This window comes from Heloderma suspectum, chromosome 3 (assembly GCF_057233095.1).
Source record: "Heloderma suspectum isolate Gila_16-S chromosome 3, 16-S_ref, whole genome shotgun sequence".
In the NCBI taxonomy this organism is placed as follows: Eukaryota; Metazoa; Chordata; class Lepidosauria; order Squamata; family Helodermatidae; genus Heloderma; species Heloderma suspectum.
Window position 1 is genome coordinate 173,756,478 of NC_139460.1, and position 25,077 is coordinate 173,781,554.

Sequence of the window (25,077 nt, forward strand, 5' to 3'; positions counted from 1 at the left end):
CCCAGAAGTGCTATATTGCAGCTGCACAAGGACCTAGGCTGGCGGGACAGGGCATGTGCAGGCCGGGGCTCGCCACGCATGCATGGCCCCTATTGGATATTTCCTGTTGAAAGCAATGAGACTTAATTTAGTCACAACGAACTTACAGTCTCACCAATTTCAATGAATCTAATGAAAAAAATGTCACATGTGTCCGTACTCCTGAAAAAAATGGTCACGTGTGCCTGCGGGCCCACCCCTGGTCTAAGCATGAGTAAGCCTGGATCCAACCCATGGCACCTGCAAATTTGGTTTTTTCATCACAAAATTAAAAACTGACATCATGTATAACAGGACTGGAGATCTTATTCAAAGTGGAAGATGGGCAAGGGTCTAGGATCATACATTTTTATTTGGGAATTAGTTGGAAGTGATATTTACCCACTTCTTTAAGCTAAAACTAAAGCATTTGAGCATTAAGCTAAAACTTTGCATTTCTTGTTTTTTTTTAATCTAACTAGCTGTTTTAAGGAATTGACAGTTGGGTCCTTCCTATGCTGTGTGGGTATAACGTTATCCTAAATTATCAAAGCATGCATCAGTTGGTAGAAATGTAATGTTCGGGGATTTACTGTCCTAAAGAGTCACAGTGTGAACTAGGCATAGTTCTCACTGAGGTGCTGAACTTGTCCAGTCTATACCACTTCAGACTGCACAGTCCTGAAGGTTCCTCCACAACAAAGGATTCCCTGCACGGAGAAAACTAGATATCAGGGGGAAAGTTCTAGACCACTCTTGTGCTGCATTTAAGGATTCCTTAAATACAACATGAACTATCCAAATCTCCATTCAGACTTTCACTGCATCTATTTTAAGTAAGCAAACATCACTTAAAAAAAAAGAGAGACCTATTTTGGCTTAAACACAGTAAAATATTACCAAGCATTACAACTACAGTTTGGAGACAACCCTATTCAATTCTAATAAAGTATTGCCAAATGCTCACATACCACAGTCCCTATTTATACAAAAGTACTTGAAGAAGAAGAAAAAAAAAAGTCTTCAAGGAAAAAAGTTTTCTTGGTTTTTGTTAAACCACAAAAAAACCAAGATTATGGCAACCAGCTTGATTGATAACTGGCAAATAGAGGGAGAAAACGTGGAGGCAGTGACAGACTTTGTCTTTCTAGGCGCAAAGATTACTGCAGACACTGACTGCAGCCAGGAAAGCAGAAGACGTTTACTTCTTGGGAGGACAGCAATGACAAATCTTGATAAAATAGTGAAGAGCAGAGACATCACACTGACAACAAAGGTCCGCATAGTTAAAGCAATGGTATTTCCCGTAGTAATCTATGGCTGCAAGAGCTGGACCATAAGGAAGGCTGAGCGAAGGAAGGTAGATGCTTTTGAACTGTGGTGCTGGAGGAAAATTCTGAGAGTGCCTTGGACTTCAAGAAGATCAAACAAGTCCATACTCCAGGAAATAAAGCCAGACTGCTCACTTGAGGGAAGGATATGAAAGGCAAAACTGAAGTACTTTGGCCACATAATGAGAAGACAGGATACCTTGGAGAAGATGGTGATGCTAGGGAAAGTGGAAGGCAAAAGGAAGCGGGGCCGACCAAGGGCAAGATGGATGGATGATATTCTGGAGGTGATGGGCTTGACCTTGGGGGAGCTGGGGGTGGCGACGGCCGACAGGAAGCTCTGGCGTGGGCTGGTCCATGAAGTCACGAAGAGTCAGAAGCGACTGACCGAATAAACAACAACAACAATCTGTACGTGTATTAATGTAAGAGAAGTAACGAAAGCGTTAAGGTTTTCCAATCGTTCCAAACATACAAAAGGCAGTTCTTTCGCTTAGTGTTAAGTTTACGAGGTCAGCTGGCACTATAACAAGGATCTCTTCTCCACCCTTTTAGATGTTAATGGCTCCCATCTGCACCAAGTGACTGGTGGTGTATTGGCTTGTGCATAAAAATAGAATTTTGCGTCACTGGTGAATACTTCCAGTTACAGCTTTGGCTATTCTTCAAGTGGGCTGGGAAGATATGCTCTGCTAGTGTGCAGTTTCTCTTATGTTTATTTTTTACTGGGAGAAAAGAAACCTTTCGGTGACCTCATGTCCCCAGTGCCTTGAATTCCAAATGCTCAACAGATGTAACAACCATTATTTTGAGGTGCTACTCTTTTATTTTTAGCTACTGCAAAGCTTCCCTTTCCTTGCTACAGTTTGTGTCTTAGCCAGGGTTTTCCTCCCTTGGAAGAACTTAGTTCAAATATGGGTGTAATTGCAATTCAGGGAAGGGGAAGCTGATGTCAGTGCTCTTCTGGATGAGCGGGTGGGGGGCTATAAAAATGCAAAAGAGGAAGAAAGAAGGATAGAGGAAACAAAATATTTAAACAGGACTTATTTCCTTTTTGCTTTGCCATCCTCCTTGCCTGCAATAAAGATTCCCTCCAAAGCCACACCCATTGCTCCTGTTTCATGCCCCCAAATTCTCCAAAAACAACAAAGTATGCAAACATTTTTGTATAGTGCATGTGGGGAGCTGTACATTTGTTTGGGAGAAATTTGGGGATGGAAATTTCATTTAATTTCCTCTAAGGTATGAGTATATTGCAAGAGCAATACAAACATGTAACAAGATTTTAAAGTGCTGAATGAGAAGTCCCTGCGCTCCCTTTCTCTTTCCTCTAGAAAGTCTATTAAGAGTAGAAGTGCAAATGGAAACAAGGATTTAAACTGGGCTCTCTACTTGAATGGTAACGGTAATAATTATTTATGTAGTGATTCTTTGCAGGTGTTTGCTCCAACGACGTCTTGAACCTTCAATAAAGGCATGTAGTTTCAATGCACTAGTTCTGGAATATCGAGAATACATTTCTTTTCACAGAATAGAAATATAGACAGAGACAGGAAGCACATAGGTAGCTATCAACATTTTGGGATAATTTCGTGGGGGAACTATGCCAACGCGAGCCTCCGCCCAAAGCAGCACCACTACTTCTCCTGTTATTTGTAGTGTTTAGTGCAAAACATGGGATGTCATCATGTGTTTTGCCTGCCCTACAGGCAACCAATGAAGTGGAGCAAGTGAAAGGAAACTTGCAAAGGCGATGTTGTCACATCAGGTTTTTGCATAAATCAGTATTATGGGGGGAAAGGGAGGAGGAGACATGGGGAAGTTGCATTCAGCAACACCTATGCTTTGGCTGTAGCATGTAATTCCAGCTCAGAAAAGTTGGTGCTGATATAATTAAAACTAGTGGTTTGCATTCTACCTATCTAGAACTAAAATGCGGACAAAACAACTGCTACTGATATAGACATTCATTTATAGACTGGAGGGGGAGGGTTGGAGGAAAATTGGCCAAGCATAGCAGTGAGGCAAGGTCCTCTACATCTAAATGGTTTAGCCTACCTAACAGGCACTTCCATAAACTAGAAGGAAGTGCTTCCTCTATAACCCTACCTCAGGCTACCAACCAGCTGAACTGGATGAAAATTATTTGTGATCCCAAATCTCGAAATAAGTTGGAGCACAAGCACAAAAACAAAGGTCAGTCCTGAAGGCACATTCTGAACTCCTCCACACGTGAACAACCACTCAGATAATTTACATGTGAAAAATGTTATACTGGAATGCAAGCTTAATCCACGTAAATTTTACAAGGAAGATCCACAACTAGAACACCAGTACTGATTCTACACCCCTCATGGTCATTTTATATAAAAACCACCCACATTTTGCATTCTACCATACTACAGATGTCACAAGTATTTCTTTGTACCCATTGTTGTTGTTTATTCGGTCAGTCGCTTCCGACTCTTCGTGACTTCATGGACCAGCCCACGCCAGAGCTTCCTGTCGGCCATCGCCACCCCCAGCTCCCCCAAGGTCAAGCCCATCACCTCCAGAATATCATCCATCCACCTTGCCCTTGGTCGGCCCTTCTTCCTTTTGCCTTCCACTTTCCCTAGCATCACCATCTTCTCCAGGGTATCCTGTCTTCTCATTATGTGGCCAAAGTACTTCAGTTTTGCCTTTCATATCCTTCCCTCAAGTGAGCAGTCTGGCTTTATTTCCTGGAGTATGGACTGGTTTGATCTTCTTGTAGTCCAAGGCACTCTCAGAATTTTCCTCCAGCACCACAGTTCATTTTTTTGTACCCATTAGCATAACCTAATATCGCTTCTCCAGATATGACGTTCACTGCTAGTCAGTGGAAAGATTCATAAATTTGCATACTTACAGTTAAGGATGTACGGATTTTGTAAAATCCACTCCATCTGCTTTTCACAAATTGTCAGGTACCTGTTGTTCCATCATCCCCTCATTGACAGAATTGGACTTTTTCCAATTTCCAAAATTTGAAATTTTTGAAAATGCACAAATCCCCCCCAAATGCACAAATCCCCCCAAATGCACATTTTCATGGTTTAGCCTATGGGGCAAATTCGTATTTTTGGCCTTTTTTAATTTTACCAATGTTTCTATGACTATATTTGTATAAAATTCCAGAATGTTAAAAAAATGGTCCACAAGTCTGCAGAATCTGTGTGACTTGGGAAAAGCCGGTCCGCTGTGGAATCCGCAGGTCAGATTCATAGAAATCTGAACTCTTCTGATTCCGTTGCGGATTTCTCTGCTTACGGTGAAGTAAAGCATTTGAGAAAAACGTTGAAGTGTTATGGATTCCATTTCGTGGTAACAAAATACTAATAAGAAATGGGAAGCATGTTTTTTACCTGCTCTTCATGTAGAATTACTTGACCTTTGAGTGGAGTGCCCAGTGGTGCCAATGTCACAAAAGGTTGCCATATGCCACGAACTGTTCTTGGGAAGATATCATACAAGTCCACGTAGTATCCATTTTTACTAGACATATCCATAAAATATAAGGACACAGGATTGCATGTAGCCACATAAAGAGTGTTTTCAGCTTCATTCTCTTTAAATGGGGGAATAAGATGCAAATTCATGAAACAAGGTTACCTGCAAGCTAGCATACAGAATTATTTCATGCACAATAATGCAATAAAACATTTAAATGTATACTCTGACATATGAGATACACAGATGGTACTTTGGACGTCAGAATGAAGAAGCATAAGCAATTATGTCTACATACAGAGGTCTTTTCTCATCATATCTCCCTGAATATCCCAAATGTGTTCAAGTATGCTGCACATACATGGAAAAGGACAAGCATTCCTATTAATTAGCCATTGCTAATGAACACAGTCCTCTCTGAAAGATGAATGTATGTATGTTGCCGTATGTGACATGCAGAAATAAAAAAGGGGTTGCCATGCTGCCATGCTTCCCATTTTATTGCGTTTCTTGTGCAGGTGGAAGACAAGAATTAAGAGGAACTCTTTCTCTAGTGTTGTTCATGGCCAGCTAGTCTTGTCTCTGCTTAGACTGAGATTCCATGGATGAGCAGCAAAGGATGTTAAAGCAGAATGTTAAAAATCCCAGCTTTCAGTTTTAATAAGGAATACATTTCTAACCCTTATAGTTATGAAGATAAGTTAACTGTTTGTGGGTAGTGCCTAGTAAAATCTCAGAAGGTGTTGGGGTTGCTCTATAAAGGCTAAACTGGATCTGTTTATTCACATGACTGCCCTGTTCATGTCTAAAACAGGGGTGGGATATACTTTTTACAAGCAAAGGTACAAGCTGGTGAGTGGATGTCCCCATACTCCATTGGTTTGAGCACATCACATATCATGTTCAAGTGTTAAACCATAAAAGTAAAGGGAAGATACTGGGTGGCGGTGGGGCTCCCAGCAGGGAGTAACCTCTGCTGGCATAAATCTGTATTGTGCTTTGTCTTGTTTTCTTTTCTTAGTGTAACTTTTGTCAACAAATACCATGCTATCAATTTCTTTCTATAACTCCCTTAAATACACTTGCTTGGTGTTAATAAATGTTTAAAATATAATATATGAACATCTATTTATAAAGTAACTGTGTTGAGTGTAAAATGACTGAATCCTTCTCAGCAGCAGAAAAACCACATTCTATGGACCCAGGTATAGACAGGAAGCAGGAGCCTGTCAAGATAACAGGTCTGCTTAATACAGTTTATTATCCATAAATTATTTCTTCTACAGCAGAATTCAGCTTTTCATTCTGGAAGATTTATGATACTTTGAATAGAACTTTGATTATTCTTGTTTGTTTAGTGCAGAGTACTCACAGCCCTGGTCTTGGCTAAATTAGAGCAAATTAGGAGGGGACATTGCTTTGCCAGGAACAGTTATCATAAAAGACTAAAGCAGATACATTGCATTATAGCTTCCAAATCCATCAGAGAATCATTCTGTGCCAGTTTAATACTCAATCCATATTACATCCTCTACAAATACCTAGTAGTCCTCCATGTATATGGAATATAGTTCTCATTCATTCATGTGTGTTTCTATATGTAGGGAAAAGGATTGTTCACAAGAGTGTGGGGGCAGAGAGAATAAATAGGGCTGTGCAGGATGTTTGCCCAAAGCTTAGAGGGGGAGGTGTGCCTTGTATGTCCTTTTTTCTACTTCACTGAGGCATTACATGGCCATCAAAAAAGCCTTTAAACAAAGAAAACTCACAGAGCAATCCTATGCATGTTTACTTGGAAGTACATCCCACTGAGTTCAGCAGGCCTGACTCCTATGTAAATGTATAAGATTGCAGTCTAAGTCAACAACACCTGAGACAAAATAAGATATTCTTCAGTGAAATTGCTTACGGGACAAGCAAAATAATTTATATAAGATACTGTTCAAAATATGTATTTGAGTATTCATGGGGTTTCTCATCACTACCAATTTATGAGAAAATAAAAAATAGACTTTACCTTGGGCCACAGCAATATCACACACTAAATTAACTTCATTCAAAGGCAATGAACAAAATGCTAGCTCTTCTGTAAAACTCAGGGACCTGGATTCATGCCTCTCCAGTGGAAATGCCTGCACATTTAAATACATTGGACCCTACAAGAAAGGGACAAGAAAAGCAAAGTTACTCATCATTCTTCACAGGTAATAAAGGCTAAGCATACTTGCAAAACCACAATGTTTCTTCAGGTCTTGTTGCATAGCAATCTATAGGAGGCAAGCTAAATACTGTAGTGTCCTACTGCTCTATGAAGCAAAGTCGTTCTTCCTTTAGGATTTGGTTTAGTCATTGATGGGGGGACAATGCATAGCTGGCTGTTACAACCACCTGGAATACAACCCCTGCACACTTACAGTAGAGTAGGGGAGAGTCAAAACTATAGTTCCAAGTATAGAGAATATGAGCGAGGAGAGCTGAAAGCATCAGCTGGGATTTGACAGGGAAGTTAGATTTGGACTTTGGATTTTGGGGTATTGACGATGCTTTAGGGACTAGTATGTTCTGTTTCTGTGCCCTTGCGATGCCTACTCAACCTGTACCCTTGTAAATAAACAAATGATTACAACAACATATTAAGGCTCTAATCCTGTACACATTTACTTGGGAGTAAGACTCACTGAACTCAATGAGACTTACTTCTGAGCAGACATGCATAGGCTTGCACTGTTTATCTCTTAACATTTCCCCTGTAAAGAGCACCCTGAACTTCACTCTGCCTGGAGAAAAAGTGGGAGTGCACATCAGTATCTGGCAAGTTAAGAAGATCTGGTGAATATATTTATGTAGCATTTGGATTCTAAATATGTAACGAAATTAGGATTCTGTAAGGCAGTGCAATATCGTCAGGTAGTATGATGCAACTCTGAAGCAGATGAAAATGGGAAGAGTTTGAGCCAGCGTCACAGGTCATGGGGAGGATATTTCTGGGGCTTAGCATCTGTCAGGATAGGTAGGGCTTGGTAGTAATTCTGTAAAGATATTTCAAATCTACAAATCCAGTCCTACATAAATGGCAACATTTTGGAAGGTTTCTTTGGCAGGATAAATTCTTAATTAACAGATCCTTGATTTTTTGTGGATGCTGATCTCTTGAGACCAGATCTTTCATTTCCTGCCAGATACCCACTCAGACAGTGAGGGGGTTCACACGATCGTGGAGGGAAAATAAGCCAGGGTGCCTTATCTTCCTTCCCCATGCACGCCCATCACAAGCTGCCCAATTAGCATAATTACCCTTGCCCAGGATGGGTTTCTGTGATGTCTGAACCTGCCGAGGGTGGGTGGCTGGGATGGTTGACGTGATTGTGTGAACCCATTTAGTGGGGATGCTTCCAGACAAGGCTTTTAGCATGCAATTCCCTTGCCTCACTCATGGAATTTTACAGGAGGGTGGGGAGAGATGATGGCATCACCTTCCACTTGCATGTTTTCTCACCACTTCTTCCATCTTTTTTCCTTCCACAAAAAAGGCATGAAGGAGGAAATGATGGAATGTATTCATTCATTCATTCATTCATTCATTCATACATTCATTCACAACGTTTATATACTGCTCCACATCTAAACAGAATAGCCCATAGGCTGTTCTAGAGTTGTGGGTGGTTTGTTATTCATGCCAACAACCCACCCTTGCTGGGTTCAGATGACATGATAAACCACGGCGCCCGCCTGCTGTGGCTTGAATATTCAAAAGAGCCACTGGGATGTGCCAAAACTCACCGTGGCTTAAATAAACCACGGTGGGCTGCAGTAATCGTGTGAACTGGGTCAATGCCCTTTGATTCTTTGTACTAGGAGCCCTCTAACTGGAAGTACCACAGTAGGTGGGGAGAGGGCTGGATTTCTCCTATTCCATATCCATTAAGTCTTCAGCAGATTGGGCTGAGTGTTTCACTCAGCCTATTTGCTATTGTTCATAGAGAATTTATATAATTAATTAAACTACTTGAAGTGACAATAGTAATGGAGGAAGCAATCCTATGGCTGCTAGTCAGTGGCTAGATGGCCATAGGATATCTGGTTTTCCAGGTACCGACCTACCCCCACGCTGCCTCGCAGGCAGCTTGGAACAGCCCCTCGCTCCATGCTCGGAAGAGGAGCATGGAGCGGTGAAAATGGGGCATTCCGGGGGGCATTCATGGGCAGGGAAGGCAGAAATGCCAGTACAACACATCCTATGTGTCGTCTGGCAGCTGCCTCTCCCATTCTGCCTTCCCATGGCTAGACAGCTGAAATTGGCTGTCTAGCTGCAAATGCAGGGTGGCTGAAGCGCGGAGGGGACAATGCCCTCCACGCTTCTGCTGCCCTGCATTGGATAGGTGGTTGCCTCCAAGTTCAGAGGTAGCCGCCTGTCCACATAGGATTGTGCCCTAAATGGTAGATTCAGATTTCAGAAAGGGCCTTCCTAGACTGAAGTTCTCACGAGATTATCATAGGATATTTCAACTTACTGGCAATGGATTAGATTTCAGAACAATCCACTTCTCGTGTGCAGGTTCTCATAAGATTTTAATGCAAGAATTCAAGGAAAGTTGAGAAAGTTTAAATTTAAAATACTGCACTCATGTACATTTGTATGCTTTTCACTGGCATGTTGATGTGATCATGTGCATGACTGCATGCTCAAAAGCTGTGCATTCTTTCAGTGCACATGGTTGCTTGTGCACATTACTTATTTAGAGGGAGGAAGTTAATGTGAAAAAGCAGAAGGAATGGAAAACTTCAGCAGAAGCAAGTCGAACAGGTGTAGTGATCTTTACAAAGTCCAGAAATCTAATCCAGGTAACAGCAGAGAACCAGCTAAACTGGTGCTGCTCCACAATCAGAACCAGTTAATAGAGAACTCCAGGATCAATGGGGAAATTCTGATACTTATATCTGGGGGGCTTGCAATCTGGCGGGGGGGATTGAGACGGTATTTGCAGGCAACTCACAGGGAAATGTGAGCACACTGGGGCCAGCATGTAGATCATGTGGTGTTACCACACTGGAATTGGAAGAGGTGGAGCTAAGCAGATGTTACAAGCTGACTCTATATTTCCCCCAGCGCACTTGCCATATCTTCAGCATCCACCCACCCTCCCTAGGCTGCATTCAGTGCTGGTGTTGTACTGGTCACTGCTGGGTTGAGCAGGAATACTTTGGCAAATCTCCAGATTAGCCAGGGGAGTTTGTTTGGTTTTGCCTGCTCTTTATGGAATCACTGGGGAGGATTGGCTTCTGCTTTGGTAAGGCTGGTCACAGATTTGGTGGGTCAGCGCAGGTAGCACATAGGGCAATTTATTGGTGAGCATCCAGAGGCACCAAGGAAATTAAAGGGGATTCCCGTGACCTGCCAGCCAGGACTATGGGACTTAGGGCAGGAAAGGAAATGCTTTGGGGGCTCAATGGTTCACACACACAAGAGTCATGGGGCTCAAGGCAGTTGTGGCTCAGAAGGTCACCCCTCAACACTCAAAAGTGAGGTCAGAGGAGGTAGACCATCACTGAAATGTCTCCAGACACAGGGATGTGGCAGGCTCACCCTTATTAGCCAGCTTTAACAAGACCCACAATGCTCATACCATTATCTCTTTCTTGTAATTAATAATATTGTGGCCCTAGTTTACCCATCAACTCATGTCTTGCCTCTTTATACCTGATGTCTTGCCTCTTTATTCCTTAAGATTTTAGAAGCATCTTCAGTCTGGACTCCACTCTTCAGGACTCTCTTCTAATTTATGTATGATATTTCTACCTGTCTTGAGTAAGGCTTTGTGATTTGACAGGCTAGACACTGCAAATACTTTAAAAATACATATTATAATGCTGGCAAATAATCTATGCTTAAACTTTTAGAAAACCTCACAGACCTTTACATCTATGCGATGCGTTTCAGTTGGGTATAAAAGTTTCCGCCGAGCATTACCCAATTGGTTGACTTTCCAGTAGCCCATAAGTGTTGGATCTGGCAATACCAACCTGCCCAGAAAAATATCACTATTATTACTTTGCTATTTTTAAGTAGCACACCATCTAACAATACATTTATTTGAGTTGACAAGGCTTGTTGTTTCCTTGTTGACACAATTTTAACCTGCTACAGCTCTAGCAGCCTTACAATCACAACACAAGAAGGAATTCAACTTACAAAGCATATTTCAAATGGCAAAATGGTCTTGAAAACCCAAATGATCTATACAACATAAACTGAGATCCAATACACACAATAACCCTTTAGATGAGAAATTGTCACAGGGTTGAATGTAACAAGTTACAAGGAAACAGGAACCTAGAAAATATAAAGGAGTTCTGTAAAAAGACGTTCGAAGAGAAGGTCTAATGGGGGTTGGGGGGTGGACTGGTTACATTGGAGCTTGCCTGTCTATATTCCCAAAGGCATGACTGCACAAACAGACAAAATAAAACTTTGTAACTAACAGTGCCAAACCATATCCTCCTCCACTTCCTGCTAGCATCAATGATTTACAATTTGTAACTAAAAAACATAGGCCTATTGCATTTGAGATGCTTGAAGAACTGGCATAATTTAAGATGAATGATGGCATAAAATATAACATTAAATGGGAGACTTAGAGATAGGGATGTCGGAGAATTTCTCCACGAATCTCCGGGAGGCCGAATGCCAACGCATTCGGCCCCCCGAAATTGGTGGAGAAACAGTCCGCCACCCCCCCGGGATGGGACTTACCTTGGTCAAATGTCCCTGGCGGCGGTGGCTCCCAGCAGTGGTTCGGCGGCGGCCAGTCTTCCGACTGGCTGCCGCCGCCGCCATTTCCAAGTGTAAAAAAACAACAACAACAAACGTGATAGGCTACGTAAAGATTTACGTAGCCTATCACAGCTAGATTTTCAAAAAACACTGTGATACGCTACGTAAACATTTACGTAGCCTATCACGGCTGACTTTGGGGAAAAAAGAAAAAAAAAGCGCGTACACAAATGGCGGCACCCATGGGCGCTGCCATTTGCATTCCTTATTTGGGCACGTGTAGTCTACGTAGACATTTACATAGACTACGGTGAAAATAAGGGCAACGCAAATAGCGTTGCCCTTATTTTCGCTGTAGTCTACGTAAATGTTTACGTAGACTACATGTGCCCAAATAAGGAATGCAAATGGCAGCGCCCATGGGTGCCGCCATTTGTGTACGCGCTTCCCCCCCCCAAAGTCAGCCGTGATAGGCTACGTAAACATTTACGTAGCCTATCACGGCTGACTGCAGGGACGCAAACAGCGGCGGCTACAGCCGCCATTTGCAACCCGGCAGGAGAAGAGGATTCGTGGCTGGAGGGACGGGGGGCCTCCCCCCTGGCCAGAATTTCGGCCGGAGGGACGGGGCGCCTCCCCCCCGGCCAGAATTTCAGCGGGGAGGGATGGGGCGCTTCCCCCCGGCCAGAATTTCAGCCGGAGGGACGGGGCGCCTCCACCCCGGCCAGAATTTCAGCGGGGAGGGATGGGGCGCCTCCCCCCACCCAGAATTTCGGGGGGAGGAACAGAGCGCCTCCCCCCCACCGCGAAGCAAGCTGCGGGACCAGGTAAGGGACTTTCGTCCATCCCTACTTAGAGAATAAGATAGAACAGCTAGCTCAACTGCTCCCCCAACCCCCCACTCACTCAGTCCACTGCACAGAGAAAAAGGGCACGAAAGCAGGCAGGCAGGGGTTGTGGCTGCTTTTCCTTACCATGCTGTCACTTGAGCAGGCAAGCAAAGGAGTGCTCACTTGTCCCCTCTCCCCTCTCTCTGTGGTATTGGACTGGGTGAAGTGGCAAGGAAGTGGACTGGGAAGAGGAGTCTCTGTCCCCTCATGCTGGTTCTGTGGGAGAAGGGCTCATGGCTCTTAAAACAGGCTGCTTCGTTCCTCAGCTGGTAGTAAACAATTCTGGGCCAGATACGATACATTGAAGTCTTTTTGGAGAGCTATAAGCCCTTTCTACCTTCAAAGAGCTGTGAGCCCTCAAAAAACATAAGGACCAAAGACAGAATAAGTAAAATTGAAAGGGAAGCAGAGTATTCTAGAGGCCAAAACCAGAACTAATTGCAGACTATATTCTCAATGCTCAAGACCATGCTGCCCAGGAATAGTAGAGGCCCAGGATCCAAAGCTGCCCTAATAAGCCTGAAAAGTCTTCTCTCCAACGGAAAGGCCTTTGCCTGTCTAGATTTCATGGTAAATCTGTGATGAGCAAATACGCAAGAATGATCAGGGAATTCATTTATCAATTCAGATATCAACTCATGTCCCCCTCATACTTTGGACAGTAAGCACCATGCCTCTGGCCACCTCCATGGACACTGAGATCATCAAAATCCTATCAGGAAATCCAAACGAGGTACCATACTCAATGGAATGCAAGAGGGCCAACAAACTCATCAGCACTTTGGAGAACACTGTTGAAACCAACGAGAAGCCAGAAGGCAGGCCTTTTATTGCAGGGTCTGCCTGGTAGGCTAGGGCTACTAGGAATGCCAGCATCTTCTCTACCTTGAGGGATCTTGGGATGGCAAAATTTCCCCACCTTAAAAATCACTTGCACATCATCACTAAATCTCTCCTTGGTAGTCAATTATAATTTTGCAAAGCAATATCAAAGGCCGTTATCCTTTACAAATTGGACATTGTTTGGCTGAATTTCCCCCGATACGCCCAGACTAGGGATGGCCATCTTCTTCAGCACCAATTGCTTCAATATTAAACAGCTTCAGTCCTTTGAAGGCATTGAGGTATGTATTTCCCACATTAATCTTGACAGACTGAGATGAAAGAAAAATTGGTTATGACCCTTGAACCAATCTCAATCATCATAGGTGTGCTGATGTTTGTAAACTACTCTGTAATTCCCCTCCTCCAGGTCAAAAGGAGAAATTAAGCCAGAGGAATCAAAATTGTGCATGGCCCAGATCAGGGGATATCCTTCAGGTCTTTTGACACATGGTGGAATTCAAAAGGTAAAGGGCCGTTGATGGTAATTTCAGCCATCATCATCCAGACACTTAAATTCAGGAAGATGCACCTCCACTAGAGGATCAGCACATGCAGTGCCCTCAAGTGCCGCCTCTTGTACTGGCATTGTTCCAAACCATCCTGAGCTTAGTGCAGGCAGGCAAAGCATAACCCAGCTTGATCCTAACAATATTCTGTACTGGAACAGCACCATCTGCACATATTAAACTAATGACAGAAAGTGAGGTCAGAGGCTTCTTGACAACAGCAGTTCCCAAATGCTTTAGCGAGGGTTCACAAATGACTTTTTTTTGTTAGAGACCCAGATAATTGTCTCAACCTTAATCTACCATTCAGTTTTGCTTCTAATTATTTCCTTTCCCCCAATAACCACTGCCAGAAACATGACAACCTGGGCAGAAGGTTCCTGGCTTCTGCCTTGCAACTACGTATGAAGTATGAGGAGAGCTGTGCATAGCGAACGCTTGCCACTTGGTATGTGCATCAAGAAGTGTGCACGTTAATCAATCATTTGTTTTCATAGGTCTGTCAAATAATAAAGGATCCATCATAACATTTAAAAGCAAAATGTCTAGAAAAGAATGGGCAGCAGTAAGAGGGATGGAGATCTACAGCAGGGTTCAGTTACCAATCACACTTGCTACCAAAAACATAGGACTCAGGCGAAATGTACCAAATGGTTTATGAAGAAATTGTTCCCCCATTTCATAGAATCATAGAACAGTAGGGTTGGAAGGGGCCTATAAGACCATCGAGTCCAACCCCAAATAGTTTATTTGCTAAAAAACTATTTGGTACATTCTTCCCCAGTGCCAGCCAGTCAAGATGGCTTCCCTCAAACACTGCCAGGATCTAGGCAAAGTGTACTGAATCATGTAAAAAACAAAGGAACCAAACTACGTCCTCATAAAGCACTTGGTACATCCTGCCTGAGAAGAGAGGAAGAAAAGAAGGTGGATTTTTAGGCAAGAGAGGTAGAGACATTTTTTGTATTGTTGTTAATGTAGTAATATTCCTAACTGAAATTCCTACTGATGCAATTAAATATTTCCTCCTCATCCTTCAGGTTAATACCCCAGAGCTTGCCTACTTGGCTGGAATATTTTGGGACTCCTAACCCTCCAGAACACCGCTGTGTTTCTAAAGGGCAATATCCAACGGTGTCATTTCACAAACTCAAATAGTGCTAATGGAGCTCCACTGAATCTTTCCATTATGCAACTGGCTGTCCATTATGTACAAGAGTTGTGTACAATGCGTTGCACAACAGGTTGCACAACAGTTATGTGCAATGCATTCCACTACGGATTGCACAACACACTGCAAAACACATCGCACAAAAGTAACTGTAGCTGGATTCTTCTCCTGCGCGTAGTTCAGAACTAGTCCAGAACCTAGTTTCTGCTAACGCAATATCATTCGAATGATACAGTTGGATACTGCCCAAAGATTTGAATTCAGAAGAACAGCTTGCCTCCCAGAACCCAAAAAGAAAATTTAATACACAAAATTTCATCCTACATAGTTATCCTTTCATTAAACAACGCCTCCTGCCCCCGCAACGCAAAACCAGTTTCTGAGATCAGCTGTCAGTCAGGGGAGAACATCTTTCCATATGAGTCCCTATTTAAACGTAGCCTTGGGTGGCCCTGGAATTATGAGACTCCTTGCCACCGGAGTTCTGCCAGAGGCTCAGGACTCAAGTTTTAAATATGCTTTTAGTAATGTTTACTGAACAGCATGGTCTAAGTATTATACCGAAGCATTATTCTTCATAAAAAAAGGAGGGGTAAGCTGATATTGTTGTTTTTTTAAAATAAATATGTGACACAAAAATAAGTCATTGCTATACACAGTGTTCCCTCTGCAACTGAGTTTGCTAGGCATTCCTCAGGAATCAAGATTACAAATAAAGGCATAGTTATTAGAACGAGTGTTTTAAAAATGTCCTTGGAAGTTGCAAGCCATGATTATGGGGATGATTTACACATTGACAATTGACTGAGACATTTCACTAGAGGAAAGGACTCTGCTTTTCCTCCTTAGCAGATCTATAAAAAAGCAACTCTATAAAACCAATTTGCCTGACAATGTTGTTTTGTGTTTTGTAGTATAAAGGGAAATATTTGTTTCACTATAAATGATTTTTGAAATTGGTTTAGTGGCTAGACCTTAAAAACATGATCTTATAAAATATAAGTTTTATATTAACACCCCCCATCAAAGTGCAATTATTATATTAATCAAATAACTGTCAAAAATATAGGACGGCCACCAATACAGTGAACCAAACTGGGTGGCATATAAACTGTTTGTGTGTTGTCATTTTGTAAAGCAGTTTCTTTTGAGAGATACCTAATTTTTGATGATATGAATGTCTTAATAAGTATGGAAAGGACAACTCCACTAATGAATTAACTTCTATTTGTTCATATTACTAAACCGCACACAGAAATCTTTTAAAGGATTTGTGCAGGGTAAGGAGTGGCTCACTCCACCCCAGCCCCCACTATTGATACAAGAATTTGGTTTTGTAACTAAGTATGGTGATAAATTGTAGAAAGATCATTCAATGAATAGAAACTCAGAAAAAGGAACAAATATTTCCCTTTATTTGATTAGATTTGATCATACAAATCATCAATATTCATTAGATAAAAATATTCACAATTTATACATATTGATATATACTCTAAATGTACATTATCATACTGTAAAAATAAATAATGCAATAATATAGCATAACCTATTTTTAAGGGGGAAACAGAAACAACATTTGCTTCAAGCATTCCAGGTTGAGCTTAACGAGCAGCACTACACAATATATGTTAGCCTTACTCCTTAGCCAGTTGTATATTGGTGGATTTTGCTCCAATTGGTATTCCATGTTTATGCAAAGTCCTAATTAAAATTTCACGCATTTCATTGTTGTAGGAGTCAAAATCAAAGACATTACGAACGACATTTGCAAGTCCTTCTGCTGGAAACTTCTGCAACGAGAGAGAAAAAGAAAATAAATTGCCACACAAAATGGATTAGCTTCTATGACCCACATCCAAACTTCTATACATACTAAAATCTAAAGCAGGGATAGAAAAAATGTAGCCTGACAGGAGCAGGCAAAGGGAATATCATGGCCTGCTCCAGTTGGACTCCCCAGCCCCCACCCAAGATGAGGAGGGAAGCAGGGACATTTCACCAGCCCTGCTGGTGTAGACTTAAGTGTATTTAAGTAGACTTAAAATAAGTCTACTTATTTTTTTTCCTCTTCCCTCCCAATCCCTTTTTCCTTGTGTGTCATGTCATTTTGGATCGTAAGTCTGTGGGCAAGGACTATCTTTTTTGCTGTTTGATTATAAATGACTCCGGGAGCCTTTTTTGGCTGAGTAGCAGGATAAAAATATTTTGAATAAATAAATAACCCCATCGTCCCTCACCATTGCCTATGCTGACTAACGCTGATGGAGGGTGGAGTCCATCAATATCTTCAGGGCTACACATTCCCCACCCTACTCTAAGACTTCACAGGAGCCCTGATGCTCAAAAGCAGTTCTAGGCAACCATAACCTTCTCCATTCATTGCCATGCTATGATGGGCATGCAGATTCCAAGCTGTTCCAAACACTGAACTGAAAAGGGGAAGTCTGAATTCATTTCAAAAATCTCATGAGGTCAATTGTTTCTAAATTGGGGTGGACATTTAGAAACACTTGAACTCATTTGCCCATTTAGTGTGCTTTTCATTAAATAAACACAAGTTTTACAAATATTATTTCAGGAAGTGCATTTATTGCCTAATAATACCTTTACCTGAGACACTAGAGTAAACTGTTTCCAGCGTACAAAGTACTTGGCTGGAAGAAACAATAACCTGAGTTTAAGGCAGCTACATATCATACATTAAAAAAACCCTGTGTTTTTAGTTCCTAGTTCTTAGCCATAACAGCTGCAATTAGGGCAGCTAATAAATCTAATAAATAAATAAATTTGAATGTGCATGTTGAGAGATGACGCATCTTCATTTACCCGAAGCTTGGGGCAAACAAGGGGTAGCTACCACCATAATTTCCCACTTGTGGGCTTCCCATGGTTGTCTGGCTAGCCACTGTTGAAGGCAGGGCCCCAATTCATTTTGTGAACTGAGGCCCTGCCAGCCAGCAAATCCTTTCATGTGCCCTCCATGCTGAGGACAGTATTTACCAAAGCCCAATCTACAAGAATTTCCCTCTCCATTTTTGAGATCACATGGATTGGACATGGATTGGACCTTGGTGTGTACTGGTCTAGTAGCTGGAAAATCCCCAGACCACTCAGAAATCCCTGCAGTGGTTCAGAGTCCCAGTAAATCTAAACCACTGGCAGGGCTGCCACCAAAGCGGGAGCTGCTTCAGGGTGGGATGCAAGGTCAAGGGGCCATCCCTCTAATATCGGATTGTCTGGCTTTTGTGGATTGTGTGTGTGTGCACGCGCGCGTGTGTATTGGCTTCTCTTTTAGGACCTGATCAAGTGCCTGGGAGAGAGGATATGTGGCTAAGTGGGTGAACTGAGGGGCCCAAACTAGTGCAGTGATGGTAGAGGGAGGTATGGCATTGGAAGGAGGGCTAGCTAGATAAGGGGATCATGGCCCAGACAGTTAATGGCTGTGCGGTGTTCTGGCCCTCCTCCAACCCACAGTTTGGTGGTTGCTCTATCAGCCCGCCCTCTGGTCTCTGGATGCTGCTCTTAAATGCCAGATGGGTTCAAAATAGGATCTCCCTCATTCATCATTTAATAGTGGATGAGGTGGCTGATCTGGCATGCAAAAACAAAACCTGGGTGGGTGAGCAGGGAAGAGTTAGTATCTCCCAGCTGTGCCCACTGAGATACTTGGTTCAGTACCAGGGTAGGACTGAGGGCCAGGAAGGGGGGGGGTGCTGTGGTCTATAGAAATTCCATCTCTCTCTCTCTCTCTCTCCCTCCCTCCCTCTCTCTCTCTCCAGACTCTCTGTCTATCTGATTATTATTCTGGAATGTTTGCACCTTGTGTTGGGCCAGGGGGACCAATTTGGGATTCTGTACTTCCCACCCCGCTGCCCAACACTCTCCCTACCTGAGCTGATGGAGGTGGTCTCAGGTGTGCTGTAGAGGTCCTCCAGACTGTTGCTTCTGGGGGATATCAACACTCATGCTGATGGCACCTTGTCTGGAGCACCACAGGATTTCATGGCCTCCATGATAACCATGGAACTGTCCCAACATGTTATCAGCCCAACACAGATAGTAGGGCACACTCTAGACTTGTTTTTTCAGCTGCCCATTCATACAGTGATATAAAGGTGGGGGACTTCGAATTGGACCCTTTGTCATGGTAGGCTCACCTCCTGCTGAAGTTTAGACTTACAGCAGCTTTTCCCCTCTGCAGGAGTGGAGGACCTATTAAGATGGCCCACCCCCAGATGCTAATGGACCAAGAGGGCTCTTGGGGGTTTTCTGACTGATGTGGCTGGCTCTCTTGTCGAAACCTTGGTCAATCTGTGGAATGCAGAAATGACCCGGGCAGTTGACATGATTGCTCCTGAGTGTCCTCTCCATAGTAAAACTCGTAAGGCTCCATGGTATACTCCAGAGCTTAGACCGATGAAACATAATACGAGACAGCTTCAGTGCTGAAGCTTGTGCAAAATGTGGCAGGCAGATTGATAGAAGGGACTAGGAGGTCTGAACATATAACACCGATTCTGGCCCACTTACACTGGCTCCTGTATGTGTCCAAGCCCGATTCAAGGTCCTGGTTTTGACCTACATGGCTTTACACAGCTCGGGGCCACCATACCTGATCGAGCAGCTCTCCTGGTATGAACCTAACCGTACACTACTCTCATCATCTGAGGCCCTCCTCCATGTGCCTCCTCTGTGAGACAGCCTTCTCAGTGGTAGCACCCCGATTGTGGAATGATTTCACCATTGAGGCCCACCTGGCGCCAACATTGTCATCCTTTTGGCACCAGGTTAAGAGTTTCCTCTACTCCCAGGCATTTGACAGCATATTATGGTATTTTAATGTCAGTTATTTTATCATGACGTGGTATCTTATCGTAAATGTTTGTAGTGGTTTAAAACATTTTTAAATTTTGTAGATTAAAGTTTTTTGTATTGTGTTTTTGTTTTATAATTTTTCTGAACTGCCCAGACAGCTCTGGATATTGGGTGGTACCCAATATCCATTGGGTACCACCAATGATGGAAAATGAAATGAATCCTGAAAAAATCAGATTAAAAGTGTTCCCTGCCACATATGGGGCCAGATATTAATATGGCTATCAAACTGGGTATGGCCAATTCATAAAATGGCTGCAATTGTGGGTATGGCCAGTCACAAAATACTAATTTCCCAGAAGGCAGGCTGGTGAGACTAAAAGAAAAGTAACTTGTCCATGAACCTAAATAAAGATGGCACTGGAAGACAGAACTTCACTTTCTGTCTTTTTTTTCCCGCCTCCCAGCTGAGCAGAGCAGAGCAAGCTGCTCCAGCTGGTCCAGGGACTACAGAAGCAAGCAAACTCCCAGAGAGCGAACGACCAGAGCGAGCAAACAGGAGTTGGCCAGGGGAGTTGCAGTGGTAGAAGAGACAAAGGAGATAAAGGAGACAGAGGCTAAGAGGTAAGTGGGCTGCAGGACACCCAGGGGGCTGCCCTTTATCCTTCTGAGTGGCTGTGAGCTCACCAGGTGCTTCTGAGAGCTCCAACTGAACTGGGGGGGGGGTGGCCTGAGTACTCCCAGCAGCTGAGTGGGCAGGAAGCTTCAGTCTGTTTCCCACCTCCCAGCTGAGCAGAGCAGAGCAAGCTGCTCCAGCTGGTCCAGGGACTACAGAAGCAAGCAAGCTCCCAGAGAGTGAGCGACCAGAGTGAGCAAACAGGGGGTGCAAACAGGAGTTTGCCAGGGGAGTTGCAGTGGTAGAAGAGACAAAGGAGACAGAGGCTAAGAGGTAAGTGGGCTGCAGGAAGCCCAGGGGGCTGCCCTTTATCCTTCTGAGTGGCTGTGAGCTCACCAGGTGCTTCTGAGAGCTCCAACTGAATTGGGTGTGTGTGGCCTCAGTACTCCCAGAAGCTGAGTGGGCAGGAAGCTTCAGTGTTTCCCGCCTCCCAGCAGAGCAGAGCGGAGCAAGCTGCTCCAGCTGGTCCAGGGACTACAGAAGCAAGCAAGCGCGCGACCAAAGCGATCAGACAGGGGGAGCAAAGAGGAGTTCGGCAGGGGAGGTCAAGGGGGAGGCCCCTAACATTTTTTTTCTTTTTTAATTAACTTTTTTTTCATTTATTTGTCTTGTAACACACACTTCCACACCAGTGGGACTCTGCTTTTAACCTCTACTGAGTAGAGGAGCAGGCACAGGCTAGTCTAGAACAATCACAAAGCTAGACACAAAAAGGGAAAAGAGGCTATGGAAGGACAAGACTCTCCAGTGATGGTGACCTGCAAGGTGTGTGCCATGTTTATTTTCTTGCCTGAGATCAACATAGCCGACACCTGCAACAAGTGCAAGTTGATCACACTACTGGAAGAAAAAGTAAGTGGACTGGAGCAGCAACTGTCGACCCTCCGGGGAATAAGAGAACACGAAGAGTTCTTGGACAGAATGGGGGAACTACAGCAGCAAAGGGAAGACCAGAAGCTTGAAGAGCAACAGCAAGATGAGGAAGAAGTGGGAAATGCTGAGGTGAAGAAAAATGGAGTAGAGGATACTCCTTGGAAAAGGGTGACAGTTAGGAGAAGAACTAGACACCACTCTGCACCAGTGGAAGCAGTGGAGCTGTGGAACCGATTCCAGGTACTTGAGGATGAGACTGGAGGACAGCCTGCAGAGGAAGAATCACAGGGGAACCTACATGAGAGTGAGCAAGAGGCTGAAGGTCAGTCAAGCAGAAGCAATGAAACCCAGGCCTACAACAAGGAGAAGAGTGGTAGTAGTGGGAGACTCCTTGCTGCGTGGGATCGAGACCCAAGTATGTCGTGAAGACCCGTGGACTCGCCAAGTATGTTGTCTCTCGGGAGGACGGATTAGAGACATGAATGAAAGGTTGCCTGCACTCATAAAGCCCACTGACAGGTATTCCTTTCTTCTCATCCATGTGGGAACAAATGATACCGCCAACAGGAGCTACAAAGAAATAACATCAGACTTTGACGCTTTGGGAAGGAAACTCAAGAACTTTGGGGCCCAAATAGTTTTCTCATCCAGCCTTCCAGTAGTTAGAAGAGGGATAGAAAGGGAACGAAAAGTACTCTGGGTGAATGACTGGCTACGAAGGTGGTGTTGACGAGAGAGATTTGGTTTCTGGGACCACGGGCTATACTTCCTGGAAGATGGGCTGTTGGCAAGGGACAGGTTGCACCTCACAAAGGATGGGAAGAATGTGTTTGGCCACAGCATGAAGAACTTCATCAGGAGGGCTTTAAACTGAATCTTACGTGGAAGGGTGATGTAAAGTTGGGGGTAACAATGGACATAGGCTCATGCACTGCAACGGAGAGAACAACTCTAACAGCGCCCAATAATAGTCTTCAGACACATGTAGGAAGAAAGCCAAACTATGAAGCACATGGTCTTCGATGTCTTTACACTAATGCCCAGAGTATGGGAAACAAACAGAACAACTTGAACTCTTAATAAAGCAGGGAAATTATGACTGATAGGTATAACTGAGACTTGGTGGATGACTCTCATGACTGGAATACAGCAATTGAAGGATATAACTTGTTCAAAAAGAACAGGAGGAACAGAAAGGGAGGTGGGGTTGCACTATATGTGAAAAATACATATCTCTGCACAGAAATACAGGAGGATGAGCTTGGTAGCCCCATCGAGAGTATCTGGAGCTAAATAAAAGGAACATGGGGGCCGGAGTCTACTACTGGCCACCCAATCAAGGAGAAGATGAGGATGAAACTTTTGCAAAGCAAATAGCCAATGTTTCAAGGAAGCATGATGTAGTAGTAATGGGGGACTTCAATTTCCCCGATATTCAATTCTGCAAAACATGGCCCCTCCAGGAAATTCCTGACTTGTGTGGCGGATAACTTCCTCCTACAGAAAGTAGAGGAAGGAACTAGAGGATCGGCTATCCTTGACTTGATCCTAACCAACAGAGATGACTTAGTGGATCAAGTAGAAGTTACAGGAACTCTGGGAGAAAGCGACCATGTTGTACTCCAGTTCTTGGTTCTAAGGGAAGCAAAAGCCGAGTGTAATCAAACGCGTACCCAGGATTTTAGGAAAGCTGATCTTAATAAACTCAGAACAATGATCAGTAAGGTCCCATGGCAAGCGACTCTAATGAGAAAAGGAGTCCAAGACGGGTGGGAATTTTAAAAAAAGGCACAATTACAAACAATTCTGACAAGAAGAAAAGGTGGAAGACAACAGAAGAAGCCAATGTGGCTTCACAAAAAGCTTAGAGATGACCTGAAAACAAAAAAGGACACATACAGGAAGTAGAAGGAAGGCCAAGCAACAAAGGAAGAGTACAGGCAGGTAGCACAGAATTGCAGAGATGGTGTCAGGAAGGCTAAAGCTGAGAACGAGCTGAGGTTAGCGAGGGATGCTAAAAGCAACAAAAAGGCTTTCTTCAGATACATGCATAGTAAAAGATAGAGGAAGGAAATGGTGGTTCAACTGTTAGATAAGGATGGCAAAATGACAACAGATGACAAAGAAAAGGCAGAAGTGCTCAATTCCTACTTTGGCTCAGTCTTCTCTCAAAAGAGGTTCTATGACCCCCCTGGCAAAGGCAAAGTACAGGCTGAAGGGGCAGGATTGCAGCTTGAGATCGATAGGCATATGGTCAAGGAACACCTAATTACTTTGAATGAGTTCAAATCTCCAGAGCCAGATGAACTGCATCCTAGAGTCATAAAGGAACTGGCAGAAGAACTCTCACCGCTGTCTATTCTCTTTGAGAAATCATGGAGAATGGGTGAAGTGCCAGATGACTGGAGGAGGGCTAAAGTTGTCCCTATCTTCAAAAAGGGTAAAAAGGAGGAACCTGGGAACTACAGACCAGTCAGTCAGACATCAATCCCTGGGAAAATTCTGGAGCAGATTCTAAAGCAATCCATCTGGAAGAACCTTGAAAACAATGCAGTGATTACTCAAAGCCAACATGGATTTGTCAAGAACAAGTCCTGCCAGACGAATCTGATCTCATTTTTTGATCAAGTAACCTCCTTTGTGGACCGTGGGAATGCTGTAGACATAATATACCTCGACTTCAGCAAAGCTTTCGACAAAGTGCCCCATGATAGCCTGATAAGCAAACTAGCCCAAAGTGGGCTAGATGAAACAACGATCGGTTGGATCCACAGTTGGCTTCAGAATCGGACTCAAAGAGTGCTTATCAATGGGACCTTCTCAAACTGGGGAGAGGTAACAAGTGGGGTACCACAGGGCTCAGTCCTGGGCCCGGTGCTCTTCAACATTTTTATCAGTGACTTGAAGGAGGAGGTGCAGGGAATGCTGATCACATTTGAGTTGACACAAAATTGGGCGGGATAGTTAATACTTTGGAAGACAGAAACAAAATTCACAGTGATCTGGATAGACTGGAATGCTCGGCAGAAAACAACAGAATGACATTTAATAGGGATAAATGCCAAGTTCTGCACTTAGGAAAAAGAAACCAAATGCACAGTTACAAGATGGGCGATACGTGGCTCAACAACACGACAAGCAAGAAGGATGTTGGAACTGTTGTCGATCACAAGCTGAATATGAGCCAACAATGTGATGTGGCTGCAAAAAAGGCAAATGCTCTTTTGGGTAGTATTAATAGAAGCATAGCTTCCAAATCACGGGAAGTACTAGTTCCCCTCTACTCAGCACTGCTTAGGCCTCATCTGGAGTACTGTGTCCAGTTCTGGGCACCGCACTTTAAGAAGGATGCAGACAAGCTGGAGAGGGTTCAGAGGAGGGCAACAAAGATGATCAGGGGACTGGAAACAAAGCCCTAGGAAGACAGACTGAAAGAACTGGGTATGTTTAGCCTTGAGAAGACTGAGGGGAGATATGATTGCGCTGTTCAAGTACTTGAAAGGTTGACACAGAGAGGAAGGCCAGCATCTCTTCTCGATCATCCCAGAGTGCAGGACACGGAATAATGGGCTCAAGTGACAGGAAGCCAGATTCCGGCTAAACATCAGGAAAAACTTCCTGACTGTTGGAGCAATGCGACAATGGAACCAATGACCTAGGGAGGTA

General features: G+C 43.6%; 1 protein-coding gene across 2 annotated transcripts in view; it reads right to left on the reverse strand.

The window, feature by feature from the left end:
* VWA8 (von Willebrand factor A domain containing 8) overlaps positions 1-25,077 on the reverse strand; it is a 123,091-nt gene that overhangs the window by 34,554 nt on the left and 63,460 nt on the right. For both annotated transcript variants that reach the window (XM_084844917.1, XM_084844919.1), the window contains 4 exons: positions 16,686-16,837; positions 10,733-10,841; positions 6,838-6,976; positions 4,736-4,938 (listed from right to left, as the gene is read on the reverse strand). In XM_084844917.1, coding sequence (XP_084701043.1) covers positions 4,736-4,938; positions 6,838-6,976; positions 10,733-10,841; positions 16,686-16,837 — 603 coding nt within the window. The remainder of the gene's footprint in view (positions 1-4,735; positions 4,939-6,837; positions 6,977-10,732; positions 10,842-16,685; positions 16,838-25,077) is intronic.